General features: G+C 51.2%; 1 protein-coding gene across 1 annotated transcript in view; it reads left to right on the top strand.

The window, feature by feature from the left end:
• GTF3C1 (general transcription factor IIIC subunit 1) overlaps positions 1–19,267 on the top strand; it is an 89,302-nt gene that overhangs the window by 28,276 nt on the left and 41,759 nt on the right. Inside the window, exons 7-11 of the mRNA XM_081089351.1 lie at positions 11,288–11,449; positions 13,244–13,359; positions 14,462–14,777; positions 15,334–15,548; positions 17,982–18,118. Of these exons, the coding sequence (XP_080945477.1) occupies positions 11,288–11,449; positions 13,244–13,359; positions 14,462–14,777; positions 15,334–15,548; positions 17,982–18,118 (946 nt within the window). The remainder of the gene's footprint in view (positions 1–11,287; positions 11,450–13,243; positions 13,360–14,461; positions 14,778–15,333; positions 15,549–17,981; positions 18,119–19,267) is intronic.

Here is a 19,267-nt window from a genome sequence, read left to right as displayed (position 1 = left end):
GCATGCCCCCTACTGGGGATCAAGCCCACAACCTGGCATGTGCCCTTGACTGGAATCGAACCTGGGACCCTTAAGTCCGCAGGGCGACACTCTGTCCCCTGAGCCAAACCAGCTAGGGCAGGGGTGGGCAAACTTTTTGACTCGAGGGCCACAATGGGTTCTTAAACTGGACTCAGAAGAAGGAGCTGCAGCCATGTTTCCCGACATTGCCATGTTAACACTGCTGCTGGTGAAGGAGCGGAGGGGAGAGCAAGAGAACCCTCCGCTCTTTCAGCTCCGTGGGCCGGATAGAACAGCCGAACGGGCCGGATCCGGCCCGCGGGCCGTAGTTTGCCCATGGCTGAGCTAGGGCAAGGTAGACTTTTGTTAGGGAAAAATACTAGCCTAAGTCATGACTACCCACTATGTTTTAGTTTTAATTTCAGACCATTCTATATGGTTACTTCAATTTGTAAGGCCATCATGCAGGCATCCCCTGAGCTTGTCAAGTTTAATATGTGGCCCCTTTTTCATCCACAAGATTCAATGCAGTTCCTGTAAGAATCCAGCTGACTTCTTTATAGAAATGGACAAGCTAATTCAAAAATTATTGTAGAATTGCAAGGGACCCAGATAACTAACACAATTCTGGAAAAGAAAACTCAAGTAGGAGGACCCACACTTCCCAATTTCAAAATGTATATAAAGCAACAGCAATCAAGACAGCGTAGTATTGACACAAGGATAGACAGAGATCAATGGAATAGAATTGAGAGTCCAGAAATAAGCCCACACCTCCATCAACTAATTTTCAAAAAGAGTGCCAAGACCATTGAATGGAGAAAAGCCAGTCACAACCAGCCATTACTATATGATTCCTTTATGGGAAAGTGCAGTATAGGGAATCGAGAAATAGATTAGTAGGTACTTAGTACTTAAAGGTTAGGGCAGTAGCTAAAGGGTTTGAGGTGATGAAGATGCTCTAGAATTGCCTGGTGACAGGTGCACATACTTGTGAACATACTAAGTAACCATTGACTTGTATACTTTAAATGGGTGAGTTACATACTCAAAACTTATATGATCTTATTAACCAATGTCACCCCAACAAACTTAATTTTAAATAATAGGTGAATTGTATGGTATATGAATTATATCTTGATATAGCTATTAAAATTCAAAACAAAACCAAGAAACACATAATAGGGTACAGCAAATTAAATTAATTTAAAAGGACAAAAGGAGACATTTAAAATATTATAGTTAAAGTATACAAGCTAAGAAAAGAGGAATGGGCCATATTAAGGATTAAAATGCAATAAAATAAATATGAATGTTTAAAAGATGTTTGAAACCAGAAATCTAGATTTTAAAAAAATGAAGGTTAGAAACACAAAAGGATAAACAGAAAGAATAGAAAAAGATTGGAGGAAAATTTAAAGCCTAGAATATTAATGGTGCTGGGGAAAAACAGTTAAAAGTAGCATGAAATCTTTAAAAGTGAAAAAGTTGATTAAAGGACACTGGCAAAAAAATTAGTAATTGCTATCATTAATAATTAAGATAAATAACCTATATATATATAAAAGGCTAAGTGACCAATCAACTGACCGGTACATATGATGCGCACTGGCAATTTAAAAATAAACGTTGAGCCCTGACCAGTTTGGCTCAGTGGCTAGAGCGTCGGAACTATGGACTGAAGAGTCCCAGGTTCGATTCCAGTCAGGGGCATGTACCTTGGTTGCGGGCACATCCCCAGTGGAGGGTTTGCAGGAGGCAGCTGATCGATGTTACTAACTCTCTCTCCCTCTCCCTTCCTCTCTGTAAAAAATCAATAAAATATATATTTAAAAAATAAAAATAAATAAATAAATGTTGACTCGCGCATGCACAATACATATAAAACTCTCGCTGGTACCAATCTTGACAATGTAGGAATATTCCCACCTGAACTCATTTTTGGACATGGTCAATTATATGTTGCTTTCTCTCAAGTTCAAAGAGTGTGCGACAAAGTTAAAGTTGTAAATACTTCATCACAAGGAAAATAAGTCAAGCACTCAAAGTGTTTTTACTCTTTTTTTTTTTTAAATATATTTTATTGATTTTTTACAGAGAGGAAGGGAGAGGGATAGAGAGTTAGAAACATCGATGAGAGAGAAGCATCGATCAGCTGCCTCCTGCACATCCCCTACTGGGGATGTGCCTGCAACCAAGGTACATGCCCTTGACTGGAATCGAACTTGGGACTCTTCAGTCCCCAGGCCGACGCTCTATCCAGTGAGCCAAACCGGCCAGGGCTGTTTTTACTCTTAATGTGGTATACAGGGAGATACTAGAATAAGTTTAATCAATTTATCAGTCATTGTTTTTACAAGTGTTGTTTTTATATCATGTTTTTGTTGTTTTTATATCGTGTTTTTGTTGTTTTTACATGTCTGTGTTGTTAAATCATGTTGTTATTGTTTATTTATTAATCAACTTATATATTATTTTCATATACATTTTACTAATTTTCTTTCATCTCTGACACTTACAGAGAAAGTGCGAACAGTGATGTTAAAGTATTTCTTCTAATTCATTTCCTTTCAATTTGCACAAATCCATGCACCAGGCCACTAATATAATAAGATTTTTAAAAAAACACCACTTTCCCAAATAGGCCTGTCTTTCCACCTCTGTGCCTTTGCTGGTGTCTTTCCTTCTGCCTGGGATGCCTATTTTCCGCCTAGACAATTCTCTTGTATCCTTTAATCCCACCCAAATGTCAGCCTCTCCCCTGCCCCTGCCAGCCCCATCCTGCCTCTTTCTCGTTCGCCAGCCCAGTGCATGCTGGCAGTAAAGCCCTGAGCACTCTACAGCTTGTTTCTCAGTGGTCACGGGGCCAGCTCACATGCTCAGCACTTCCACACATTTACCACGCAGTCCTTACCCCAGGTTAGTCTAAACCTGCTGTTAGAATGATCCCCACTGTATAGATGAGGCACCTGAGGCTCAGAGACGTTAGCAGCTTACCCAGGATAGAACCAGAACTCAACACACTGACCTGCGCTCCCGGCCTCTGACACAGATGCAACTCTTTGCAGGGGCAGGGACCCATCACATTTATCTCTATATGTTCTGGGCCCAACACAAAGTAAATGACGTGAAACTGAATTAAAGGCCCCACACAGTTTCTTGACATTTCAGGCTGGGTGATTAGATATGATTCTTGGTCCTCAAAAGCTGTGTTTTCTAAGGTTGTAATAATTATAATAGCAATGGTAAAAGCAGAATCAAGCACGGCTTATTGAACAATACTTGTATGCCAGATGCTGTCCTGAGTACTCTAAGATACTATTCTTGTCCACTTTTATGGTAGCTGAGTACCCTGAGGCATAGAGAGGTCATTCCACAGTTATACCGCTGGTGAGTGGCAGAGGCAGGTCACCTTTTTGGCACTATGTGTTTTAACCAAGGTCACCTCTCTGAGAAAGGTTGTTTCCCCAGGTAGGGATTTTCCCCTGAAGTTAGGGAGGGAATAAAACCCCTCAACTAAGTGCCAGGCGGGTAATCAATCACTTTAACTACGAACAATCATGCTTAAGCTACATAATCTTTACTCCCTGGAATGGAGATAAGAAACGCCCTAACCTTTGGAATAGAGATTGATAGGATTGGAATCAACTGGTATAAATACAGATGTAACAAGACAACTGGACACAGAACCTAGAGACAGAAGAACTTCGCTGGAGAGAACATGGCAAAAGATCCTGGACAGAAACTGGCCACAGAACCTAGAGACAGAGCCTAGCGAGAGAACCTGGCTGAAGAACCTAGAGACAGAACCTGGATAGAACATGGTGACCCAACCTGGCTGGAGAACCTGGACAGAACCTGGCTGGAGAACCTAACGAGGGAACATGGCTATAGAACCTGGCTGGAGAACCTGGAGAACCTGGCTGGAGAACCTAGCAAGAGAACATGGACACAGAACCTGGCTGGAGATCCTAACCAGAACTTCGCTGGAGATCCTGACCAGAACTTTGCTGGAGATCCTGGCTAGAAATCCTGGCTAGGCTGCTGATCAACTGAATGCTGTCTCCGTGTCATTCCTTCTTCGCCGACTCCGTCTACACCTTTGGGAACCCCTGGACCTGCTGGGGTTGGACCCCAGCATCTGGCACCCGAACAGGGACCCCTAGGTAAGCCCCACTCTCAGGATGGATAGGACTCCACCGTAGGAAGAGGGTGGATAGTCTTCGCCGACTCCGTCCACACCTTTGGGGACCCCCCTGGACCTACTGGGGTTGGACCCCAGCACCAGACAGACTGGCTCCAGAGCCCATACTTTTATTTATTTACTAGAGGCCCGATGCGCGAAATTCGTGCAAAAATTTGTGCACTGGGCGGGGGGGGGGGGGGGTTCCTCAGCCCGGCCTATGCCCTCTTGCAGTCTGGGACCCCTTGGAGGATGTCCACCTGCTGACTTAGGCCCACTCCCTGGGGGATTGGGCCCAAGCTGGCAGTCAGATATCCCTCTGGCAGCCCGGCAGCCCTCGGGGGATGTCTACTTGCCAGCGGGGAGCAGGCCTAAGCTGCAGTCATCCTTAGTGTGGCTGAGGAGGTGGGAGAGGCTCTCACCACCACCGCTGTACTGGCAGCCGTCAGCCTGGCTTGTGGCTGAGCAGAGCTCCCCCTTTGGGAGCACACTGACCACCAGGGGCAGCTCCTGCATTGAGCGTCTGCCCCCTGGTGGTCAGTGTTTGTCATAGTGACCAGTCATTCCTAGTCGTTCTGCTGTTAGGGTCAGTTTGCATATTACCCTTTTATTATATAGGATAGAGGCCTGGTGCATGGGTGGGGGCCAGCTGGTTTGCCCTTGAAGGGTGTCTCGGATCAGGGTGGGGGTCCCGCTGGGGTGCCTGGCCAGCCTGGGTGAGGGGCTGATGGGTGTTTTCAGGCTGGTCAAGCCCCCCCCCTTCTCCCCCCCCCAGTGAGGACCCTCACCCCATGGAGGTTTGGCCAGCCTGGGTGAAGGGCTGATGGCTGTTCTCAGACTGGCCACACCCCCTTTAGGGTTAGGAGTCCCCACTGGGATGCCTGGCCAGTCTGGGTGAGGGCTGAGGGCCGTTTTCAGGCTGGCCAAGCCCCCTGTCGACGGAAGCTCCCAGCCTCTCCTTTTTTTCTTTTTTCTTTTTTATTGGATTTATTTACCTTCTATAATTGAAACTATTGAGAGGAGCCTTGAGAGGAGCTCAGAGCCAGCTAGGGCGGGCAGGAGGGAAGCCTCCTGCTCTCTCCAGTTCCATGGCCACAGCCAGCTGAAAGCAGGTATCTGGGGTTTATTTACCTTCTATAATTGAAACTTTGTAGCTTTGAGTGGAGCTCAGAGTCCACTGCGGCAAGCGGGAAGCTTGGCTTCCTCCATCACTGGAGCAACCAAGCCTCCTGCTTGCTCCAGCTCCGTGGCTGCCGGCCGCCATCTTGGTTGGGTTAATTTGCATATAGTCACTCTGATTGGCTGGTGGGCATGGCTTAAGGTATAGCAAAGGTATGGTCAATTTGCATGTTTGTCTTTTATTAGTGTAGATTTTGTGTTAATCCTCACTGAAGGATATTTTTTTATTGCTTTTTAGAGAGGGTGGATGGGAGGGAGGGGATGGGAGGCGTGCAGAGAGAAACAGAAACATTGATGTGAGAGAAACACATTAACTGGTTGCCTCCACACCGTCTCAGTCTGGGGCCAGGGATCAAACCTGCAACACAGGTATGTGCCCTTGACTGGAATCGAGCCTACAACCCTTTGGTGTGTGGGTTGGTGCTCTCACCACTGAGCCACAACTGCCAGGGCAGAGCAGGTACTTCTAACCTATTCCGTCACCCTGGGGCGGGGCTGCAGCACCCTCCTCCATCGTTCTAGGTGCTGCCCTGAAGTCTGTTCTTCCTGCTCCTGCCCAGGCCTCTCTGCAGTTACCCATGGCAGCCACCTCAGATTGTCCCCTTGGCTTGCTTATCATTCCGGAGTCCAGACTCTCCAGATGACTTCCTTCCTAGCACTGACCAGCCTGGACCTGGTCCCTCTTCAGGAGTGTGTGTGTCGCGGGGCGGGGGGGGGGGGGGGGGGGGAGGGGGGCATGGCATATAACACTGAACTTCCTAATATCTGCCTGGCTCAGCAATGGGACTGCCCCTGGGCTGCTGACTCTTCAGGAGGAGGGCTCTCCTGGTGCTCCGTGTTCCCATCTGGCTTTTGTTCTTCTCGGGGTGATCACAGCTATGTGTACCGTTTGGCTAGGAGGCCAGATGATAGTTTCCTTTGGGAATGTGAGAAACACAGGCTATTGGTTCCACCTCACAGCCACTCTGGGTTTTCCTTTACACCAAACAAACAGTGCTTTCTGACAAACATGTGAAACTCTAGCCTCGCCTGGTAGCCTCATGCGGAAAAAGGCCACTTGCTGGGGCCAAGACATAGGTTAGATCACTCGACCTCTGAGCTTCAGATTCTTTTCTCTTAAAACGGCAGTAATAACCAGCAGAATCCTCATGATAATTAAGTAAAATAGCTTCTGAAAACACCTGGCACAGTGCCTGGCTTACATGGGTGTTCAGTAAAGATTCACCCCTTCCCTTCTTTTCAGGATCTTTAGAATGTGAGGGAAGCATCCTTCCTTCAGGCTAATACAGCCGATCCTGGGTCTTTGACACAATAGAACTGCATGATTCCTTTGTGTTGAGTTGCTGAAATTAGCGCACCACATTGTTAAATGCCTAAAATTCCTTGTGCTTGGAAGTCTGTGCCTCTGACCTGGTTGTATCTCTCCTGCCTTTTGTTCCTGGAAAGAAAGCCCTGCACCCAGTTGTCGGGGGCTGCCACTAATAGGCAGCAGCTCTTCCAGGGATTGCTGGTTACCGAAATGGAGAGAGAGGCTGTGCCCACCTTGTCTGGGTGTGCTGGCCAGGGTCTCGCTCTCGCCCTTCGTGCTTCGGCTTTAGCTGACCTGTGGTCTGGACCAGGCTGCATTAAAAAGGTAGAATGGGCTGAAGGGATTTTGATAATGAAAACCTGAAATGCTGAGGCTGATAAAACCAGAACTGTGGGAAAGCTATGAGCGCCAGTGAAACTGATTCCAAGTGGCCTGGACATGACGCACAGACTGCACGTGGTCCGTCCCCTGCCTGCCTTCTCTCTGACTGTTCGCCCCTTCCCCATCGGGCTGGACACTCATTAACCCTACTTACAAGCGAGACGCTTGAGGCTGAGGGAGGGCAACCAGCCTGCCCAGGTTCACACACCAGCTCTGGCAGGAGAGTCCAGATTCTTCTGTTGTTGTGGTTAATCCTCACCTGAGGATATTTTTCCATTGATTTTTAGAGAGTGGAAGGGATGGGGGGGGGGGGGGAGGGCAGCAAGAAACACTGATGTGAGAGAGATTCATCAATTGGTTGTCTCCCACACATGCCCCAACCAGGGCCTTGGATCGAGCCTGCAATTGAGTTATGTGCCCTTGACTGGAATCAAACCTGCAACCCTTCGGTCCACAGGCTGACACTCTATCCACTGAGCCAAACTGGCTGGGGCAGAAGTCCAGATTCTTAACCACTGTGCACGCTGCCTCTCTAATGCAAGGTTTTCCAAAGTGTGATGAGTATGAGACGGCATGGGGAAAGTGAAGTGTCTCCAAGGACAGTAAGTTGAGAAAGACTAGAGACAGACGCAGCTTGGGTCTCCTAGTCTGGTGGCTGCAGAAGAATGTGGTGCAGTTGGGACTCGCAGCAGAGCTGTGATCCGTGGGATCTGGGATAGGCAGGGCTGCAGACCCACGGGCCCAAACCTCAGCAGCCATCCGGCCGAGTCATGCTGGGCCTTCTGGAAGCACAGCTACCTCACCAAGGCCCAGCGGGATGCTTGAGACCACCCTCCACTCGGGGTGTGCTAGAGACTCGCCTCTCCCGAGTCACATGCTCCTTGGCAGTCCGACTCCCAGTGCCCAGTGTGCTTGCTGGGAACAGCTCAGTCCTTGTGTGTCACCTCCCCCACCCCGGCCAGCAGCCTGCCTGTCCACGGGCCTTCCTGAACCCCAGGCGCAGGACCAGAGCAGGAGGAGTTTCCGCATTATCTTCCGGAGCCAGGCCACCACCTTAGGCCCTGGGGCTTTTCCACCTGGCAGGATAGAACCAGAACTCTCAACTTTACAGATACGAGCTCTGCCACTCCGTAGCTCCATTACTTTGAGCAGGTCACTTAATCTCTGGGCCTCGGCTTTCACATCTGTACAATGGGCTTTCAGGGGCCCACCGGCCTCTGATGGTGAGATTTGCTGGGTTCCTTCTTGTAACGCCCAAGCACAGTGCCTGGCCCACAGCAATGCTGGCTGTTCTGGTGGAACGATTACTGTGTGCCAGTCTCTGTACGGACGTTATCTGGGGTCATCCTAATACTAACCTGTGAAGCAGAGAACCTTGTCATCTCATTTTACTGAGTGGAAAACAAATCTTTGCTAAGTCACTTCCCAAAGTCACAGAAATGAGAGATTGTAGAGCTGAGATTGACCGGCATTTTCTTGGTCCTGAAGCCCATCTGCCCCCACACTCCTGGCCGTCCATCCGTCTGGCTGTCAGCAGAGGAGGCAGCTGTGCGTTTGGAGAGGCCTGGGGTTGGCATTGGTGGCAGTGCTGTGGGAGCGGAGGGTGGGAAGTCGCCGCCTTGATGCGGAGCAGAGGCCTCGGAGGCAGGGAGGGTTCTTGGTCACCCTCGGGGTCCGTGAGTGTATAGCAATGTTTCCCTCTTCCACGTGTGTCTGTTGGAGAGCTGTTCCGTGTATCTTCTTGGCTAATGAGCCCCGTAAGGAAGTTGAAAGGGGTGGGAGAAGAAATGCAGGGCTGTAGCTGCAAATGTAGAGTGTGCCGGTCTGCTCCGCTAGGTGCTGCATCGGGTCACGCTCACGCAGACGCCACTGGCCCTGGCCCAGGTCACATGGGCGCCTGTCAGTAGGAGCTATTTGTCATCCAAGGTTTGGGGCCTGAGCTCCCAGGCAGACTGCCTGGTAGAACCCAGCTCCTCACTTGCTACCAGTGGGAGTCTCTCAGTGTGAACGGGTGGGAGCACCATCCCCAGGCTGTGGTGAGGACTGGCTCGTGTGACACGTGGAGATCAGAGTCCAGGACACGGCTCTCCTTGAGAAATGGTAGGCGTTTTACTATTAGGAGCAGTAGATTGCTCTGTGAGCACCACCTAGGAGCCAGAGGAGGGGGTGCAGGGGTTGGGAGCGGCTCAAGTAGAGGACAGCAGGGAAGACCCCTTGGGGAGTGGCTTGGTGGACAGTGTTCTGGTCATGTGTTAGCAGCAGGTGCCTCTGCCCCAAGGGAGGGCCCAATCCCGGTCACCTGGGCCTTCAAATAGTTCTCACCTGTATAGATGGGCCCAGGGGTCCCATGTCCACAGGTTTTTTCTCCTGATTATTAAGGCTCCCATCCAGGCAAGAGAAATGGAGGGAGAAGGCAGGTACCTAGAGCAAAGGCAAAGTCACAGGAAGCAGGAGAGCCTGGGAGGACCCGCCAGGCACAGGGAGCTGGGGCTTAAGAAGGTCTGCGCCAAGGTGTGGCTTCAGGTTTCTCCTGTTAAAAAGCCATGAACTGGGGGGATTCCTGTCACTTTGAGGTGTGGGGGGGAGTCAGCACCAGGCTGCCCCGAGGACCATCAAAGCTGCCCATATTCCCTCTGGTGGGTCAGCCTCAACTACCCTTTCTCTGAGAGTAAGATTGACAAGTTCAGAGCCCTGGGATGCTTTCTTGTTTTTGAACTTCACTGTGAGCCACGTGCTCTGTCTCCACCAGGCTCCTCTGACCACGCTCAGTGGCGCTCTGCTGTGGGCATTTCCGTGGCCACAGCTCCTGCACAGGAGGCGCTGGGTCGCAGACCAGCTCCAGTGCCACCCTCTTCGATGGTGCTGAGGACTCTGCACCTCAGAGTGCTGCTGAAGCTGGTGGAGAAACCATCGTGTCCCTGCTGCAGCAATGACTACAAGCTGAGTGACAAAACAGGAATTTATTATTCCACAATCCGGAGATCAGAGTCTGAAATGGGCCTCACTGGGCTGAAATCGAGCTGTCCACAGGCTCTGGGAGACGCCATTCCCTGGCCTTTGCCAGTTCCTAGAAGCCACCCGCATTCCTCGGCTCAGGTTCCCTCCCTCCATCTTCAAAGCCAGCGAAGCATAGCACCTCCAGTCTCACTCTTCTCCTGCCTCCCTCTGACAAGGGTATTACATTGGGCCCGTCAGATAATCCAGCACCGCCACCACCACATAAGCCTTCATTGCGCCTGCAAGTCCCTTTTGCCACGGAAGATAACTTGTTCATAGGTCCCAGGAGTTAGGGCGGGGACATCCTGGACGGGCAGTGTTCTGCCTCCACACTGTCATGTGTCATAGGACCCCTCAGTGCAGAATCGCTTCTCCCAGGTTGGGGACCTGCGATCCTGCCTGAGCAGCTAGGCCCCTGTTGCTGGCGAGCTGTTGGATGCTTGGCCCCTCTGTACCTCAGTTTCTTCATCTGCGAAGGGCCTCCTGGCGTCGTCAGGATCCAATAAGTTAGCATGTGTAAAGGTCAGACATTGTTGCTTTTCCTCGTGCCTTTATCTTCTCCAGCCGTGGGCACTCACTGTCCCTTCTCCTACGTTGTGCCTTCAGAATAGGTGCGGTGTGATGGTTTGAAGCCAGCCCAGGGTGAGGAAGCTTCTCTGGGTACCACCACTTGGTCCCCGTCGTCCTTCTTTTATATTATACATAAAAGCTGTTGCTGCACAGAGTGCTGGGGGGCCTGTTATGGTGGCAGCTTTCACCTTGTTTTGAGCTATTCTTTTGGACTAAATGTCTGCACTTAGAATCACTGGGTTAAAGGCTTCCTGAAATGCCCACCCTTTATTGGTAGTGGGTATCGGCACTCAGAACAGGATGGTTTTCATCCTGTCAGCAGTACTGCCTGCTGCCTGCTGTGCTCCCGGCACTGTTCTGGGGGCTGGGGCGACTACGGTGGGAAAAGACAGGCCTGGAGCATGTTTCAAGCAGAGGCTGCTGTTTACTTAGTAGGACTGACAGGGCACTTCATTTCTCCTCTCATTTGCATTTCTTTGTTCACTAATTATGTCCAAAACAAAGAGCAGTTTTACGGAGTAAATTTTCAGGTCTTGTACCCCAAGACGTGCAGTTTTAAGAGTGTCAAACTCCATGCTGTGCGGGTCCTCTCTCTGGGTCTCTCTCTGCTGAAGTGCCCTCCCCCAACACTGTTCACTCATTGCTGGAGGCCGTGCCTGTGTTCCCAGGGACCGACGTCATGGTGCGTTGCCTGAAGCTGCTGAAGGAATTTAGACGGAAGATTGAGGACGACCAGGACGACGATGAGGACGAGGAGGTCATCTCCAAGGCAGTGCCCCCGGTGGACATCGTGTACGAGCGGGATATGCTCACGCAGACCTACGAACTCAGTAAGTCCCATTCTCACACCTGCTTGTGGGCGGCTCCTGAGCGTTGGAGGCAGAAATGTTTGCCCGTGTGCCAAGAGGGCTTCGCTCTTGAGGCTGTAGCACAGCAGGAGGCACCATGGGTCCTTGAAGGGTGTAGGCTTTTGAATCAGATTTGAGTTTGAATCCTTGCTCTGCCACTTGTTAGCTCTATGACTTTAGCAAGTTCTCCAAGCCTCAGTTCCCTCATCTGCAAAATGGGTATAATACCCACCATGGCATGTAATGAGGACTAGGATTAAAACATTTGGTGTAGTGCCTGGTATATAGAAGGCACTAAAAATATTAGCTGTTAGTGTTACTACTCTAAGATTTGAGAGCCACCTACCATCTTCTAAAATTGATCTGGAGTCACTGCAGGCTGAGAATTCCAGTGACAAGTGGGGTGCGGAGAGGGAAGATATGTCTCCCCTCATTCTTTAGCTTTCCTATGGATCCCCTAAAATCCATGTAAGACAGCAGTGCCCCATTATAGTAGGTGTGGCTGCCGGTCCCTGTAGGGAGGGAACAGAGTAGAAGGTGAGGTGGCTGCCAGAGAGCTGATTTGGCCGCAGGAAAAGACACACTGGCAAGTCAGCACAGCATTTTTGACAGGCTGAGTGGCAGCTTTTATCAGCTGTTCCCATCTCTCAGAATGGGTTCCTCAGAACACAGTTTGGGAAAGGTCACCCTGGACCCTCTCCGCCCCACCATTAGCATGTTACTAGTTCAGTTTGGGAACACATCTCGTCACCTCTTTTCATCTTGACATTGCTTTTTCTACATGTACAATACAGCAAACCTCCTTCATCCGGATTGGCGGTATCTGGTAGCCTCAAGTGTGTGTGAGTCAGGAAATAAAGGGGAAGATATTTCTGAGCAAAGGGCTGTGCCAGGAAGTCTGCCCTGCAGTCGCGTGTTTTACTTGTAGGGACTCCCTGCTGCCCACCGTGGCTCCTGCCAGGCTCCTTCCTAGGGCTGCCAGGCTCCAGTAGCCCAGCCCATTCAGGGCTTCTTAGCGATACAGTAACGGCACTGGGTGTGGCCATGTAGCAGCCGGAGCCAACAGATGGAGCCAGTGCTAAGGCACAGCCACCTGCTGGCCATGTAGATGGGGCCACCTAGCATGATCCCTTCCAGAGTCCTGCTGGTTGACAGCTGTGACAGGACAGTGATCCACATCACCTCTGTGTCCACCGAGAAAGGCTGGGAAAATGTTGAAGTTTTTAATTAAACAGTATTGGGATGCTTTTTCAAGGGATTCATTAAATTTATCTAAAAAAGTCCATTCATGGGAAAGAGCTAACTTCCTGCTGCTGGAACTTAGTAGATCAGAAGCTGATCACTTGCCATTTGGATGGTGAGCACTTAAAAACTGGTGCTTAGCCCTGGCCGGCTTGGCTCAGTGGATAGAGCATCAGCCTGTGGACTGAAGTGCCCTGGGTTCGATTCTGGTCAAGGGCACATGCACGGGTTGCAGGCTTGATCCTTTGTGGGGTCGTCAGAAGGCAGCCAGTCGATGATTCTCCTCACTGATGTTTCTCTCTCTCTCCCTCTCCCTTCCTCCCTGAAATCAATTAAAAAATATATTAAAAAAGAAAACTGGCCTTAGTGATGGTATTCAGAGTGTTGGGAGGGGAGAGAGGAGGCATTTGTTTTCTTCTATTTGTTGGTGTCACTGCACTGAAATGCCTGCTTTAGAGGTGGGTGGGAATTGACGTGACTGGTGCAGAATGGCCCCTTTGCAGAGGTTGGGTTCAAGTGTATTGTTTCACACAGTTGAGCGCAGAGGCACGAAAGGAATTTCCCAGGCTGAAATCCGAGTGGCCATGAATGTGGGAAAGCTGGAAGCAAGAATGCTGTGTCGTCTTCTCCAAAGATTCAAAGCTGTCAAGGTAACATTGCGAGTCCTCCCGGCCATTCACTGTCTGGGTGTGCACACAGTGTGATCACGAAGGAGTGTCTCAGCAGGTCAGAAAACGGACAGGCTGCCGTCTCTAGAGGCAGCAAATGCTGCCCGGGGCCCCATACTGTGGTTTTGTTAGTTTTTACTTCTTAAAAACTGAAGGAGTTGTCAGCATTGGAAAGTCAGGACATGTGGCAGTACCCCCCTTCCGTGTGGGGCACCAGCTGCTGTGACAGAGCCTCCGGCCGCCCCTGCAGACAAAGCAGGTGCCCTTCAGGGCTCCACAGGCCCTCTTGGCCCCCTCTTTTTTATGCTACTTGTCTGGCTCTTAGGGCCTGAGCTGGCTAAGTAGGCATGTCTGGCGTTCTCCTTTCAGAACTCAGACCTGCTGTCTCAGCCCTTTGTGCCTCACTCTCTTCTTCTGAATTTTTTGGCAACTTTTCTGGAGGGCAGTATTAGAATGAAGCTAATGATTGTAGGGCCCTTGGCACTGTCCATGGCATGTGGTTGGAATATAAAAAATGCTGCTCTTCCTGACATTTAGGGCCCTGGGAGAGCCCCTCTGCCCTGTCCTAGAAGATAGAGTGTGGATTGGTGATGACCTCATATCAGTCTCCATGCAGTGGCTGAATGGAGCTGTGACCTCCGGGCCCTGACTCGCCAGTCTGTGGTCACAGGTCTAAACCATTGAATTGTACATAACAAACCCTCACTGCTTACTAACCATTTCTTTATGGCCTAGTCCTGAGCCAGCCATGGGGGCACGTGGAAGACCAAGTTAGGGCCTGGCATGAACTGTACTACCTGCAGGTCCCTAGCAAAGCGTGTCTCGCAGAGCAGACACACATTCAGGATTGCGATTGAGAAAACACTCCGACAGGCCTGTGGACGCAGGAGCTGAGGGGGCCGCGGCAGGAGACCTGTGAGGGAGCATCCATAGGCCCGACTGGGGCCCGGGCAGTGAGGTGGAGGAGACACAGGCGAACGCAGGCATGATAAGGAAATGGACACCGCAGGCCCAGGGGCCACCTGAATGCCTGTGTGAACAATGCCCTCTTTTGAACGTAATTAAACACATCTCACCTTCCCAGGGATTCATGGAAGACGAGGGGCGGCAGCGGACCACCAAGTACATCTCCTGCGCGTTTGCAGAGGAGAGCGACCTGAGCCGGCAGTACGAAAGGGAGAAGGCGCGCAGCGAGCTGCTGGCCACCGTGAGCTTGGCCTCGGTGCCGGAGGAGTCCCTCCCGCCTGAGGGAGAGGACACTTTCCTCTCTGAGCTGGACAGCGAGGAGGAGGGCAGCAGCAGCGGCAGCAAACGGAGAGGCAGAGGGTCGCAGGGAGACATGAAATCCTCCTTGAACTCCAGTCTCGGGAGCCAGCCTCATCACTCCACCCCCATCAAGGGTACGGTGCTCGGGGTGGGAGCAGGGGAGCGGCCGGGCACGAGTGCCTCGGTCTGAGCTGCTGCCCATCGGCCTTGCTCTGGTTTCTTCAGAAAACACCCCGTTCGGTTCAGCAGGCACTGAGAATGTCCTCGGTGCCGTCCTAGTTCGGGACCTGCTGGTGTCACATACGTCACGTCATAAGTTTAGAGGAGACAGCTGTGCAGTCTGTCTCCTGGCTCCTTGGCAATGCTTTGGTTTGTGTTTTCACTGTTAAAGCGATGGAATCCCATAAGCTCCCTTAGTCCAGTCCCTCCAACAACCTAAGAACCCCTCAGGCTTTCAGTTTAGTCACAGAAGACATTCCTAATGTGTGGAGGGTGGTGCTGGTGACAGATTTTCAAATCAGGTGTCCAGCTGTGGGGACACCGCCCTGCTTGCTGGGTCACTGCCCCATCTTCACGCTGAGCACGTGGGTCTTCTAGCCTGGGTGGGTCTGGGCTGGCTGCCAAGAGGAGAGGCCCCTCTCGCTCTCCCCTTGATGTGGCCGCAGTTCATTCTTTCTACTCTGCCTCCAGGTGGCTGGAAAGTAAACCTGCACCCGCTGAAGAAGCAGCCGACGTCCTCCCCCGGAGCTGCTGAGGAGAGGGCCCGCCGGGGCTCTGTCGGGGCCGACAGCCTCCTGGACACCAGCAGCTCCTCAGAAGCCACCTCGGCCTTCGGCTCCCACTGCGTGGAGAGTAACAGCGGCGACATAGCTGTGATCGAAGAGGTCCGGCTTGACAACCCAAAGGTGAGCGCGTGCCCGCATGAGGGTGCGTCTTCTCCAGGAAGCAGCCTGCGGCAGGTGGACGTCAGCCTTGTCAGTTCTGTGCTTAAGGATCACAACGACCTCAGAGGCCTCAGAGGCCCAGTGCTTGGTCCTGCCAGGCCGCAGGCGCTCGTCCACACACCACCTGACGCAGCCTGGCCTTCACCCACCACACGTCACCTGCACTCATACCTAGAGTTGTTACATCTCCAGCACCTTACACTTTCTACTTAAATTTGTTCTGGAGGGAAATGTATATGGCCAGTTTAAATGAGTGGTTCTCACTTTGGCCCAATTTTGCACCAAAATTTGATGTTTTTAGTTGTCATGACCTGGGGGAGAGGGTGCTCCTGGCATCTAGCAGGGAGAGGCCAGAGGTGCTGTTACAGATCCCAGAATGTGCAGGACAGCCCACAGCACAAAATGCCAGCAGTGCCAGGACTGAGAAACTGCTGCAGACAAAAGGCCAACATCATTACTATAAAAAGAGATAAACCATAAGATAGATGTAATGAAAATAAAACTATATTGGTACATTTGGGCCAAATACTGTTGTATGTCAGAGGGTTAAAGACACAGTACAATCAAACCAAGGCCTTTTCATCAATGTAATTAGATTAAAAGACAAGTGATTCAGTTCGCTGTCCTTAGCCACCTGAAACTGCCTCAGATAATGGTGGCGCCTCCTGCACATTAGAAACACAGGGTCAGAGGAGGAGGCTCCCAGCAGAGAACAGACCTGTGATCAGGGCGGCTTTGGATGCTGCCGCTGCTGTTTTGTTCAGGCTTCACAGCAGCCCTGTGCGGTGTCAGCTCTGGTCCGGGAAGAGGACAGTGGGGCTCTAGGAACTGGGTGAGGTGCCTGCCCAGTTCATGACACTGAGAATTAAAACCCTCCTGTGTGCAGTTCCCACCCCCTCCCTTGCCTCTCCCTTTCTATATGGAGTTCTATGCTGTTACTCTCCGGGCTGCAGAAGGACTGGGGTGGAGGGTGGGAAAGGCTTTCTGGATTTTTCTAAAACCTTTCAGCCCTTTCCTGTGCATTGGATGCCATGCCTCCTCATGGTCGAGTCATGACTGGTATTGTCTAATCGAAGAACCTAGGCTTGCATGCAAGTGGATCCCAGCCTGCCTTCTCCTCCCACTTCTAATCAGGCCCACGCGTCTCCCTCCACGCCCTAGAACTCCTGTTGCTGGCTTCCTCACTCAGCTCTTTCTCTTCCTCTTAGAAATGTGTTGCCAAAGTATTGGCAGGATCGCGTCCTTGTACTTGCTGAGGAGAGGGGCGTGAGAAGGACTACCCGCAGGCCCCTAGCAGAGCCTGTTCCCACGTGGCTCTCCAGCAGCCCCACTCAAGTGTGGCACATTTACTCATGTTCTTCTCCAAATGTTTGCTCTGAAATGCAAGAGAGAACAAAGGTCTTTGTGCCACTCCTGGGCCCTCGAGCCTTTCTGCCTGAACGGAAGAGCTGTGCCTCTCGGAGCTCCCGCAGAAGGCAGGGCAGCGATCTGTTGTGATACCAGCCCTGAGCGGCCGCCTCCAGCGCATTCTCGTCCTCCTGAAAGCGCCACTCCGAGCGAGGGGCCCCCAGAGAAGGACCCTGGGCTGCCGTGTGGCGCTGATCTGTGCCAAGTGGTTTGCAAGGAGTATGTTAGAGCTGGAATCTCCTTTCACGGCACGTGCACGTTTCAGCTGCAGCATGTTTGATCTGAGAGAGCAAGTTCATTTAGGCTCCTAGAGGACAGAAGGGAGCTGTGAGAGAGAAGTGAGCGTTTGGCAGGGATAAGAGGGAGAAATGATCTTTTTTCTCCTTCCTCTTTCCCTCACCTCATCCTAATTTCCCTAGGGCGGCCTGCTCTGAACTCAAGCCGGTCTCTGCTTCTGTCTTCTATTCCCAGAGAGATTTCCCATGACTTCCTGCATTTGGAGTCAGAAGCCCATGGGGCATAACTTGTCCTGGCGCACATTCACGCTCTGCGACCTGAACGGTTACTTTGCCCCACTGAGCCCTGGTTTCCTCTCCCGTAAAATGGGAGTTTTTGATGAGCAGAAGCTTTATAGAGTGACTGGCGTGGAGCTGTGCTCAGTGTGTCAGTTTCTTGGGGAAGGACCCAGGAAAAATGGAGCGTGTGCTTTGTGCTGCTTCAGGGGGTGCCATAGGACATGCCTCGTCTTCTCTCTGAGCCCAGCTGGTCTCCATAGAGTCCAGGGCCGTCTGCTGCAGATGCCTTTGTTGTTTCACGACCCCGAAGTAGCGGGGGGTGGATCCTGCCGGGGAAGTAGTCCTCTTGGCTTCCTTCTAGAAACAGGGCATAGAAGTTCCCTAAGGAGGGAAAGTACACCGCAGGAGTGGTGTCTGCCCCCCAAACTGTGCTGAGCCCATCGTATTCTTGTGCTTTTGGTCCCTGTTCTAGGAGAGTGGCAGTTCCCAGAAGACTGGGAAGCACGGCCCAGGCCAAGACAAACCCCACGAAACTTACCGACTGCTGAAACGCAGGAATCTGATCATAGAAGCTGTCACCAACCTCCGCTTAATCGAGAGCTTATTCACGTAAGGAGTCTGTCGGTCTCGCACTAGGGATAAACCTCAGGCCAGTTAGTCATCACAAGTGCAGAAATGGCCGAGAGCCATTTGGATCTCCCCTCCCTGTATAGATCATGGTGTTCCTTGTGGTAGAAAGGATTTAGTTTGTTCTTGTGATTTGACAAGTGTGGACATTGAGGAGCATCAGTACATGACGGAGTGGAGACTGAGCGTGAGCTGGAAGTCCTGGGGGAACAGCTGCGCCTTTCTCCCTCCTTGGAAACTTTGTGGCAGCAAAGGGGCAAGAAGAAACTTGGGCAGATAGTAGCATCGGCTAGAATCTCACATGAAAGCAGAAACAAGAGACGCAAGTAGAACTCCGTGCGCGGGGTGCCTCTGTTCATGGAGAGGCTCTGCACTCTGGTTTGGTCCTTCCAACTGCTGTTACCACCACCTCCTGGGCGGCATCTTCATGGCTCCTGAGGCACCCAGCATGAAAGGCACCTGAGTCAAGGACGTGACCTCTCTAGGCAATGGGGAGGCCATCTGCAGACACTACTGCCGAGCTCCCTTCTTTGGTGCAGTGACGGGTTTGGCCAAATGTTCCTACTGTCCCTGCCATTCCCATCAGTGATCTAGAAACGTCGCCATAGTGACTCAGTAAGATCTAGAGCAGGGGTGGGGAGCTTCCAGCCCCTGGGCTATATAAGGCCCACAAAATCATTGGGTCTGGCTCTGCCAAGCCATTAGAAGTGAATTAATTAAATGTTTTACTACATATAGCAGGCTAATTCGTTATTGTTAATCCTCACCCAAGTATATTTTTCCATTGATTTTTAGAGTGTGGAAGGGATGGGGAGAGACAGAGAGAAACATTGATGTGAGAGAGACATTGATTGGTTGACTCTTCCACGCACACCCAACAGGGCCAGGGATCGAGCCTGCAACCAAGATACTTGCCCTTGAGAGGAATCGAACCCAGGACCCTTCAGTCTGAGGGCCGATGCTCTATCTACTGAGCTAAACCAGCTAGGGCTAGCAGACTAATTTTTAAGTTGATAATTTTGTATGACCCATGAACGATATAAATATCCAAGTGGCCCTTGGCAGAAAAAAGGTTCCCCGCCCCTGCTCTAGAGGGTAAGGTAAATGAGAGGAATCAAAAAGAGCTTCCAA

The sequence above is a fragment of the Myotis nattereri genome, assembly GCF_964212035.1.
Source record: "Myotis nattereri genome assembly, chromosome: 4".
Lineage (NCBI taxonomy): Eukaryota > Metazoa > Chordata > Mammalia > Chiroptera > Vespertilionidae > Myotis > Myotis nattereri.
This window is presented reverse-complemented; position numbering and strand designations above follow the sequence as displayed.